Here is an 11,792-nt window from a genome sequence, read left to right as displayed (position 1 = left end):
TAGGGTCTGCCCTGTTGTCCCCGGATCATTCGCGTGGCCCTCCTCTGGACCCTCTCAATGTTGTCCACATCCCTTCTGAAGTGGGGCGCACAGAACTGGACACAGTACTCCAGCTGTGGCCTGACCAGTGTTGCATAGAGGGGGAGGCTCACCTCCTTGTCCCTGCTAGAGATGCACCTGTGGATGGATGACAAGGTGCGGTTAGCCCTGCCAACCGTGACCTTGCATTGTTGGCCCATGTTGATCTTGGAGTCAGTAATGATTCCAAGATCCCTTTCTGCTTCCGTGCTTTCAAGAAGGGCATTTCCCATCTTATAAATGTGCTGCTGGTTACTACTGCCCAAGTGCAGCAGCCTGCACTTGTCAGTATTGAAGCGCATCCTGTTTTTGCTAGCCCACCCCTGTAACCTACCCAAGTCTTGCTGCAGTCTTTCCCTCCCTACTGGCGTGCTTACCTCACCCCAAATTTTGGTATCATCAGCGAATTTAAACAGGGTGCTTTTCACCCTGTCATCCAAATTGCTGATAAAGAGATTGAACAGCATGGGCCCAAGAACCGAGCCCTGGGGGACTCCGCTGCCCACTTCTCCCCAGGTCAAATATGACCCATCACCCTCTGAGTGCGACCCTTCAGCCAATCTGCAATCCATCTGACTGTGTAGGCATCAATGCCACAGTCACCCAATTTTTTAATGAGGATGGGGTGGGAGATGGTGTCAAAGGCCTTGCTGAAGTCCAGAAAGGTAATATATAATATATGCCTAGATAATTTTTCATTGTTAGTGATGTCCCAGCCATGAAAATCAAGGCTAGTTTGTCTGTTGTCTTGTGCCTCATGCCATCGTTTATGTAGGAGTTCCAGTTATGCTAAGTTATAGTTAAGCTAAAGATCTGAAAAGGAGCTCAGGACGAACAGGCCACATGACTGCTGTATGTCCTAACAAAAAATGTAAAAAATAAAAACACACTAATGAGTGAAAAACTGACTCAAAGAAGGGAGGAGCATAAACAGTAATTGAATAGCTCAAGAAGTAATGTAAAAATAAGAACACATTAATGAGGCAGAGATAAAAAGAACTGAAGATGCAGGTGTGCAGACCTGGTGAAAGAGACAAGTAGAAATAAACATCTCAATATGTAGACAGATAAACTTTGGTGTGAGATTAGGGCATTTTGGGTATAAATACAAGGGCTACTAGATTTGTTTTTCATAGTGACCTTGGGGAGCGTGATTGATGTAGTGCATAACTATCTGTCACAAGCAAGATTCACTAAATTGGGCTGATTGTTTAACAGACCAGTTGGTGTACTGACCAAGTGACAGTAAATGTACCTGAGTTTTGTCACCGAACATGAAGTCAAATCCTTTTTTCTGTATCACCCATGGAATTTGGAAGGCTGCTTGCTAGCATCCACCTTCCAGAACGCACAGAGCCCAGCAGCCTGCATGTCCAAAGTGATAGCAGCAAAAAACCACCAGAGAAACCACTCCTATGCTTCAAAACAACCATTTGCACTTGTGAAAAATAAATATAAAGCACAATCGGATCAGAGTGGTATTTTTATATGTCTTTCGTCTCATTTTATGCAGGTGTTAATGAGTACAGAAATTTCAGGGAAAAATTAGATCCTTGGGATCCATAGCTATAATAAATGATAACATTAGCAGAAAATATCAATCTTCACCTCTCTGAATTGCTATTATATTATATTTGATAGGTCTCTCTAAGCTGATGGAAGCCAGTGAATCTGTAGCTAAACTCTCTCAGGAGCTGGCAGTTAAAGAGAAGGAACTGGCTGCAGCTTCTATAAAAGCAGATAAAGTGAGTACTGGAGTGCTAAACCCATTTCTGATCTATATCCATTACAAAAGTAGCAAAAAATAGCTTAGAGGACTACAATAGTGTAAAAGGTCTACAATCTTCCCCATGTCAGAAACCTCTCCATATAATAAGTACAAGAAAATAGTGTATGCCATTGTTTTTAGAAAGGGAGTGTGGTCTCAGCACATGATTCTGATTCTTCAGCACATCTTCTACAGTATCTGTCAGGCTAGGAACAGACATTCAAAAAGCCTGAGTCTGAATTGATTCACTCTTTGCAGGTAAGTCTAACCTGCCTAGGCTGAACCAGTTTGTAACTGTTCAGATATCCCCTCTGGACTGAAGAAATGCAGGCACATGCCTGCAGTGGCTCAGGCTAGAAGCCAAGTGGGGCAGGGGTAGTGGTGCTAAAGCAGCCCTCCCTTCCTATTGATAGTGCTGAGCTGAGGAAGGAGTGTGGCTATGCCCAGCAGGATGCTCTGGTTAGGGAGATGTTCCCCCATCCCCACCTTGCTGTTGATAAGAGCATTTAGTTACACAGCAGGAAGTTGCACAGGGAGTTGTTAGCATTTATCAGCCCATCAAACAAAACAAAAGGCTTTCTCATTAGTCTAAGCTCTTCTTAAACAGCTTTTTCCAAGGAAGGAATGGAAGAACATTACCAGCTATCTATTAATTAACTGCAGAAAGACCTAAGCCGACACTGTCCTATCTGCCTTTGTCCTGTTTCCCACAGCCCAGACCATAGTCAGCATGTGGTATGCTAGCTAATGCTGAGAGGTGTCTGTGTAAAAAAAAGAGGGAAGGGGGAATCCCACTTGAGCTGGGAGTGGTGGGAGGATGGTGAGCCAGGAGGAGGCCAGTCAGATGCCACTGTACCTGCAGTCTCTGCCAGAGCTCCAGCCAGGGAGCAGAGGTGAGGGGCCATCCCAGCCCTCTGGAACATAGAGCCCCTCCCAGGGCTGCAAAGCCTCTGGGATGCTGGGGGACTCTGATTTAACTTAAACCAGGAAAGGGTTTGGGACATAATTTGAATAAACCAGTTTGACCCAAATCAGTTAAGTCTGATACTACATTCAACCAGGTTTATCTCAGACTGGTTTCAGCCATTTTCAAACTGGTTTATGTGCACTGAACATCTGTTCTGTTACAGGTTTAAACCACTTTTTGATCATTTAAACTGGTTTATGTGTAATGTCTGTCCCTAGCCTTACTGGATCTCCTGAAGAAGCCCAAAGAATTGAAAGCTGCCACTGTTTGGTCAAACTCATGAGGGAGAGAAGTGGTAGGAGGGCTAAATAAGAAATAATTTTCCTCACATGCCCAATTTCTTTTTTTATCTCCATGAGCACTGGAGCTCATTTTTGGTCTCATTGACTTTGTAGTGCAACTTGCCTTGTGGCTATTAGTAGTAAATGTTTGGTTTATATATGTGTTTAATTAGGCAATTTGTTAATCGTTGGTAGCTGAGGCAGACATTCCTTTTCTTCTGGGAGAATCATCATTCTCCCAGTAGAAACTACAAGTATGCAGGTGTTCAGCCTGAGCAAAATTGGCTGCCCTAGGAGAAAAATAACCCAGGAACAAGTATGGAATGTCTCCTAGGAGAGTTTCTGTTAGAACACTGAATACCTGCATACTTTTCCACAGCTTAACTCTTCCTGGGGACCAGGTGGAGTGGAGCTGGGGGAAAGGCTCCCATGCCTTCCCAAGACCAGAGCTACTGCTCTAAAGAAGGCTCAGGGGTAGCTGCTCCCACTCATTTTGTAGACTGGGAGGAGAGAGGAGGAGCAGCCACCAGCTGTTCCCCACCTGTTTCTCACTCCAGAGTTCCTGATGTGAGAAGCTTTGCCATATCACTCCGTCTGCTCAACTGCCAGACACTGGAAGCAGAGCAATAGGGAGCAGCACAGCCCCCTGCATGCTTCTTACACTGGAGTTCTTAGTGTGAGAAGCAGTGGTGAGGGCGTAGGGAGTGGGGAAGGCCAAGGGAAACCAGCTATTTGGGAACCAAATTCAGGGAGGCTTTCCAAAGGGTAGCAGAACAAATCCAGGTCCCACTCCTTATACCGAAGTCCCAGGTATATGGAGTAAGCAGGGGCTTTGCCCCACTGCATCATCCCCTGGGCTCCCCAGCACTTGTAGAAATGAACATCTATTTGTGGCCTGAGTCAGTTTTATGTTAGCCAACTTTATCATTGTTCAGTTCTTAGCTGTAGCATACTAGATCCAGGAAGAAAGGTCAAATTTCAGTTGTTTGTCTTATATAATTTCAAAATATCCAAGTATTTCTGCATGATCTTGGTCTGGTGTATTATATATAAGGAAATTGTTACACTTTAAGGTTCTTAAATGTTGATTGTTGTTAGTGTTAGTTTGAATTTAGAGTAATTACGCTTTCAGGCTAAAAACCTTCTTTGACTCTCCTTGACCTATGTAGCTGTGACTTGCCACTAGAGAGCTGGCAAGTAGGGGCCTGACTAGGAGCTACCTTGTGAGTTGTCTACACAGAACAGGATGGGGCAGGAAGTGGACACTGCATCCTGGGATGATGGAGGACTGAAACTTTGGCAGCTTATCTCTGGGGAGTGGCCACACATTTGTGAAACACAAGCTGGGCAACATGGGTCAGACATAAACCTGACCTGGAATGGTGTAACTTTAAGGACACAGAGAAAAGTGACAATTTTCACCTGATGTAGCTGCAGAAAGCAGTCTATAGTTGTGACCAAACACAAGTGTGTGGCTGCAGACTGTTTTAAAAATGGCCCATTGGGCAAAACTTTGAACATTCATTGCATGAGTGGTCACATGAATATATTTCAAAAGTGTCTTCTGCATAGGCGGAGGGAGAAAAAAATTGGGCTGGGGGGGCTGAGCACGTGTGCACCCCCCCAACAGGTAAGTCTGTGGGGGAGGGGAGGAGGGAGTGGGGCTGGGACAGGGGCTGGGGCAGGCCCTGCACAGCCAGGGTAAGGCATGGGAATAAGCCACAGCTCATCCGGGGCTTGGGGAGGGGGGTGGTTCCCGCCACTGTATGTGCCACAGGAGGGCATGGGGGGGGCATGTGCTCCTGGATCTGCATGGAGCAGGGCAGGGCAGGCTGTCGCTGTGGGCTGGGGCTGCACCGGGCTCTTCCTGGTGGTGGCTGTGCTGCGTTGTGCTCAGGGCGAGTGGCAGTGGCACTGGGATGGGGGTGGAGGGACCACAGCAAATTTTGGGGTGGCTGCAGCCCCTCCCCCCCATAGCCCCCTCCCAGTTCCACGGCCGCCTGCCTGAAGCACAGGGTGGCCAAGCCCCACCCCTCTCCAGGAAGAGCCCAGCAACACCCTGGCCCCAGCCTGCAGCAGCACTCTGCCCTGCCCCATGCAGATCCGGGGACACATGCCCCCTTGCCTCCCGGGGTGTGTGTAGCAGCAGGAGCCGCGCCCCCCGGACAAGCTGCCCTAGGCTGCCCCAGGCTGCACCAGCACCACTCCCTCACTCACTGCTGCCTGTGCGCCCCACCCCACTCCTGCTGCAGCTGTGGGAAGCCCGTGGCCAGGCTGCATTGTGACCCTACTGCTGCCCTGTATTGCGGGGGGTGTGCCCCATTAGCCCCCTGCCTTCTGCTGCGTATGGTCTTCTGTAACTTCTGTCTGTGCTGCCTCCCAGCTTTGAGCTGTTTTCAGAATGGGAGAGGGGAAAGGGAGTGGAGGGAGTTCAGTCTGGGACTTTTACAGCCCTTGCTGGAGGGTGAGGTGGGTATATTGAAGCCCCCTCCCCGGCCCCCAAGGTGGAAGGGCTTCAGTACAGCCACCCCCGCCTCCAACACTGGCTGGGGAACCCCTAAAATGAGGTTCCTCTCCTCCCTCCCTCTCCTCATTTTGAAACAGGGACAAGCTGGGAGAGAGGAGGGGCAATTTCTGAGTGAAACTGGCTGCAAGTTCACAGCCAGCAGGTAGACTCCCCTCCTCCCTGAAACCAACAGTGAACTTCTGTTTGGTCCAGGTGATCATGGTAACTCAGAACACTTCCTGCAAAGCTTTCTGAGTTACGGTGGCGAGCTGCGCTCCTGTTTGAGCCCTAAGATGCCTAAAAGATGCTCAAAACTAATTTACACATCTTATTGTGTGGACAGTCCAGGGGTTAATTGCTCCCTGAGCTGACTAAAATTAATGCATAACAGTCCTAAGGGCAATTAAACACCATCTTTATAAAAGGGAATACAAATAACCTGATCCTGTTTTAATGAAAACGTTGCTACAGGTAAGTGGGTTACTTAAGTGGTTTAGTTGAGCCTCTGAAAGATACCTTCACACCTCTGAATGGAAGGTGCTTTCTTGAATTATGATATTGAAGGAAGGAGGAAAAGGAAGAACATGTTTTTGCTTTTACTTCAGCATTGACCCCTTTTATCCACTTAAGTAGACAACATTGCTTGTGTGAAGGATATAGGTATTGATTTGGAAGCAGAACATGCAATTTTCATATTTGTCACCTTTGACCTTCTAAGTTTGGTGACCTTTTGCAGGGGTATAGGTTGTAGCCATGATGGTCTAAGGGTATAGACAGACAAGGTTCTTGGGGTAAATCCAGTATCTTTGTTGCAGTTTTTGGTGTTCTTTGTTGCAATTTTGAAAAAAAAAGAAATGAACAAATAAGCAAATATAAAATTGAATAGAATCCAAACTGTGTAAGCAAGCTAACTTTAAATTGGAGACTCCGCTCATCAACTCGGGGGTTCCCATTGATACCAATACCATTATCAAGCAGACTTGATAATCTACAATAAGAATTCAAGAAAAATGCAGGCTTTTTAACATCTTGAACTTGGAAGAACCAAGGCAAAATCTCTCATAAACAAAGGTATACTTATGCCAGCAGAGACGTCTTGTTCCATCTGGCTTTATTTGTGTTGTGGCAAATACATTCACTTTACCAAGTGACAGAACAGTGCGGGGGGGAGGGGGGAGGCGCGGCAGTTATAATTAACCTGCTTTCTGTCAGCTTCGCATAAGTTTAAAGAAGGAAAGTATTTCTCCTAATCATCTGAAGAGACAACCTACAGTTTGGACCATAAAATAATGAGACCTTACTGTTCTGCAATAGCAGTCTTCTGTGTAGCAAATTAACTCTGCTTTATCTCTCCATGCATCTTTCTTAAGTCTCTGTTTTATTTTGTACATTCCATTCTTGCCAACCATCTAACCATGCCACTGCCTTTGAGTCAATAACTTTTATTGGTTTATGAAACATATGTATACATTATAGAAATCATAGTGATGTCCAAGCACAACTTCTACATTTGGGATTAGGCTTTTGAACTCTTGGATAGCTGCCCAAATAACAAAATCAAGTCCTGTGGTTCCAGGTATATTTCTTGCATAATTACGTGTGTGTGTGTGTGTGTGTGTATATATATATATAGATATAGATATCTATATATATATCTATATCATGTATAAGAAATGCTAAATAAAAACAATAGTTTAGATTCGGATTTCATTGTATTTGCAAAGTATTAATTCATTCCATTTTTTCATATTCTTTTTTAAATCCTAATGCTAGGTGCTGGCAGAAGTTACAGTAAGTGCTGAAGCTGCAGCTAAAGTGAAAAATGAAGTCCAGGGTGTGAAAGACAAAGCACAAAAGATTGTAGATGAAATTGATTCAGAAAAAGTAAAAGCTGAGACCAAATTGGAGGCAGCTAGACCAGCTCTAGAAGATGCAGAAGCTGCATTAAATGTGAGTAATTATTTTATATTTTCATGAATTTACTGGGCATTGACTCATATGTTGAAAGAACGATTAATTCTACCAGAACAAAGCATCATGTCATTTTGAGTTTTCATTCTGTTAATTTCATACTCAAACCTTTTGTTAGTAGTTGTGGAGCTCACATTTTACTTCCAAATGCATGCTGAATTCCTCTTTGAGAGGGACAACTTACAAAAGAACCATGGGAGAAAGAGGTGATGTAGAAAAATAAAGCAGGAGTAACTTATATAGGAGCAACCTGCTGCTTAAATTACTAGTAAGTGGGCATGTGTACATGGGATGCTACGTTGCTGTAGCTATGGTAATGTAGCATCAGCAGGCACTAACCATGACACCACCACTACCGCACAGTGGGGTTAGAAATGCTAAAGCAAGTACTAAATGACTGTGCAATACCAACCATGCAGTGGGGCACACATGTAGACGCACCCAGTATATAACAAGAAAAGGATTCAGACAATTGCAATTCAGAAAAAATCAAGCATCCTCTCCAAATTGAAATCCATTCTGATAATAGAATGAACCAAACTTGCAAAATCATCACACAAGATGCTCTTGTAAATTACATGCCCCCGGGCACATCTATATGAGATGCCAACTGTGCAGTAGCCAAATAATACTTTAGGAATAAATTCACTTGCTAGTTTTGAAATGGCCTTTTTGTTTAGCAGTACCCTAATTATTTGAGTGATTATGTATTTAAGCTGTACCCTAAAAGTAATACTAATAAAAAAGTCAAAGAGTAATGGCTCAGGACTTTAATAACTTTGCCAGGCAAGAAAAAATGTATTTGCTTTCACAGTAGTTGGCCATATTTACCAAATACTTACAAAGCCCATTTTCTAGCCTTGTGTATTGTATTGCCAAAAACATTATCCTGAAATATAAACTCTTAAAAGTGTAAACTACACATCTTTCTTCAATCTCTTAAAAGCTTAATTCCATAATGTCAGTATTATGTATTTTTAATTTTGATTTTCAGATCTGTTTCATTGCATTGACAAAATCTTTCTGAAATGCATATTGATTCAAATATATTTCAGCGGTATGGAATGGCAATGTTTGGTAAAATAATCCCAATAATTTATCTACCAGGCATTTATAAATCAAACTTCCCTCAATGAAAAGTGCATAAAAAGAATAACAGTAATAATAAAATGCTAAATGAAAAAGAACTTATTAAATAGTACTTGGGAAGTAATTCTACAGTAATTCTACTTTATTTTCCACGATACAGACCATCAAACCAGTGGATATTGCCACAGTTAGGAAGCTTGCAAAACCCCCTCATCTAATCATGAGGATCATGGATTGTGTTCTGTTATTGTTCCAAAAGAAAATAGACCCAGTTACGCTGGATCCAGAAAAGCCTTGCTGTAAGCCATCCTGGGGCGAGTCATTAAAAGTAAGTAGCATTTCTAAGCAAGGAGTCTTGAACAGTTTCTAAAAAAAATGGCAATATGAAAAAAATCAATGAACTTATATTCTAAATCCTTGTTCAAAATAGGGACATAGGTCTGTAAAAATGGACACAAACTTATAGTTGTACAGCAACATTAATATGCAGAAAGATTTGACAAAACAAGTCTTGCTACATATTTACTGTGATGTGTCTGTTGCTTAGAGATTTGTTGGGTAAATACAAAGTTGTGTCTAGACCCTTGTGATAAAATTGCAATGGATGTAAAACAAGGGGATATAGCATCTCTGTTCCCCTAATTCAGACTATTTCATTAGGTCAATTAATTTTAAAGTTTTGATAATAAAAGCCCTTTATTCCCTTGTTTTCCTAGGGTATGGTATTCTGTCCCTCTTCAGTAGCTTAAATTGGTTTGTTTTGGTTTGTTTTTTGCCTATTAGGGGTTGAAGTTGTGGGAAGAGAGGGGGGTTCCTCCTAGGGGTTGAAGTTCTCCAGGTAGGCAGTCCGTTTTATTTTCACCAGACCTTTGTCTTGAATATTTAGGCTTTTAGCAGAAACAAAAAAACAGTGCAGGCTGTGAAGTCTCCTTTCCCATTTCCCCATTTTTTTCTTGTTCAAAATAAGACCGGATAAAGCTAAGCTGATTTTGCTTGCCCCATCATAGATAAGAGAATGTTTTTCATACTTTACAAAAAATACAGTAAAAGATTTGTCTCCCTGTCAGGCAGCAAGGCACCAGGCTAATTAAATTGCCACTAGCTGGCCCTTGTTATCTGAGTGGCCTGGTTGTCAGTGGCTTAACTCTCACAAGTTGGCACCAGTTGTCTCAGGTGTGGCTTACCACTTTGAAGCAGCAGCCCTTTTGGTGTCCAGCAACCTAGTCAGCAAGATTTGTTTAGCTCTACACTTTTGGATTTTCTGCTCCCAGTTTCCTAGGTCTTGCTTATTTGTTCCTAGTGTCTTTGGTCCTACTTGTGAATTCCTAGCTTCCTTTGCCCTGGGTCCTGCTTCCTGATTTAATCCTGGTTCCTGCTGACCTGTTCCCAGTTCCAGACTCTAGCCCAGACCCTCTGTACTTTCAAGACTACCTTGCCAGCTCATTGATCCATTGTGCTTCTAGACACCTGTCCTTTGACAGCCAGCTTCTGACTCATGGCTTAGATAGGTGATTGCCCATCAGCTACAGCAGCCTGCTTCAGACCCCCTGGCTAGTGACACCAGCCTGGATCCCTACCCTCATTCTGCCTGACCTCCTTTGGCTTGTGGTTCTACCCAGGGGGTGACTGCCTACCTTTTGCTCCCTTATAGACCTTGGCTTCCTGACCTGCCTGCTTCTGATCCCCTGACCCTGGCTCTAGTATGGATCCTTGCTTCCCTGACCTTGCTGGTTCCTGATCCCCTGTGCTGTGACTCTCAATGGGCTTAAGCCCCAACTGCCTGTGTCCCAGGTGTGCCCCTGACACTCCCAATAAACACAGATTTGAGTTTGCAAAACAGTTGGTTTTACCATCCTAACCCCCAATCGTAACAGCATGGAATATAGGACACTAATAGACCTAGAAACAGACCTGGCTCAAAACAGTTTTCGAGATATTCCTCCCTATTACAGAAGAAATCAGTCCACAGATTCTGAGTCCTTAAATGGGAAGTTTTCCTGTTTGAGCAAATAGGCTGCATCAACTTTGATCCATATGTAAGTAGTGCCTTCATTTATAATTCTTAAATGCATGTTGTTTAGAAAACTTTTGAGGTCTCTTCCAACCCTATGATTTTTATGACTCTATCATTAAGAAAGTACAGCTGGCAGTTATTTTGTGCTCCATCTACTAATGCTAACTTAGTTGAGGGATTCATGAAGGGACTTAGGAATGTTTGCCTTCCAGTCGAGAACACAGTATCAATATGGGACTTCAACCCAGTACTTATTCCACTTACAAAAATCTTTGAAAGACTGGTGCATATTTCATCTTTTAGTTAAGAAAACTTTCTTTGGGGACGTTAAATCTACTAGAAGAGCAAGCAAACTACAGCCTCAGATAGATGACTGATCCTTCATTTACAGTCTTTCACTAGGACAAAGTGGTCCTAAGGCTGCAGCCTAAGCTTCTTCCCAAGTGATAACAGAATTCTACCTCAGTCTTAACTAATCCAGTAATTTGCCAGTTTTTTCCTTCAGACCTGACTCATACAGGTGAAGCAAAATGAAACACCTTAGATATGAAGAGAACTCTAGGTTTTTATTTAAAGTGGCTTGAGGAATTTGAGTAATCATCACTTTATTTCATATGAAGATAATAGTAGAAGACAAGCTATTACCTCGGTGTCTGTCTAAACAAGGCACACACATTTCTATACAAAGGTCTGAGAAACATCTTCTCACAGGACTTGGATCACATTTCTGAAGACCAAATGCAATTTCTTTGGCATGTTTTAGATGTGTACTGATTTTAAAGATCTGTAAAGCTGTTTTTTGGAACTCAATTCACACTTTAAAAAAATAGTGCTGACCAAGGATCCAGGTTTTCTGTTTGCTGTGGAAAAACACAGAAAAGTGCACATTTCCTTCTTTAATGGATTTTTTCCTTTAAAGGGTAAAATGGTTAAAAGGTCTGCAAGGGGCTGCTTGGGGCTGAGGGGAGCAGGATGCTGGGTGTGTCATGTGCATGTGTGCATACACATGCATGTGGGCAGCCAGGCAGTGGTGGACAGCAGCTCCCACAGCTCCCTCCAGGTAAGTCTATGGGGGGGGGGGACACAGGTGATGCATTGGTGGGGAGCACAGATGATGT

The 11,792-nt window shown here is 43.4% G+C and overlaps 1 protein-coding gene across 1 annotated transcript in view; it reads left to right on the top strand.

Moving 5' to 3' along the window:
* The window catches only part of DNAH8 (dynein axonemal heavy chain 8), a 397,167-nt gene that overhangs the window by 252,183 nt on the left and 133,192 nt on the right, over positions 1-11,792 (top strand). Inside the window, exons 67-69 of the mRNA XM_019526702.1 lie at positions 1,720-1,823; positions 7,374-7,550; positions 8,821-8,988. Of these exons, the coding sequence (XP_019382247.1) occupies positions 1,720-1,823; positions 7,374-7,550; positions 8,821-8,988 (449 nt within the window). The remainder of the gene's footprint in view (positions 1-1,719; positions 1,824-7,373; positions 7,551-8,820; positions 8,989-11,792) is intronic.

This window comes from Gavialis gangeticus, unplaced genomic scaffold (assembly GCF_001723915.1).
Source record: "Gavialis gangeticus isolate Ggan-Ray unplaced genomic scaffold, GavGan_comp1, whole genome shotgun sequence".
Classification (NCBI taxonomy): Eukaryota; Metazoa; Chordata; order Crocodylia; family Gavialidae; genus Gavialis; species Gavialis gangeticus.
Note: the sequence above shows the minus strand (reverse complement) of the source record. Positions and strands in the feature narration are given on the sequence as shown.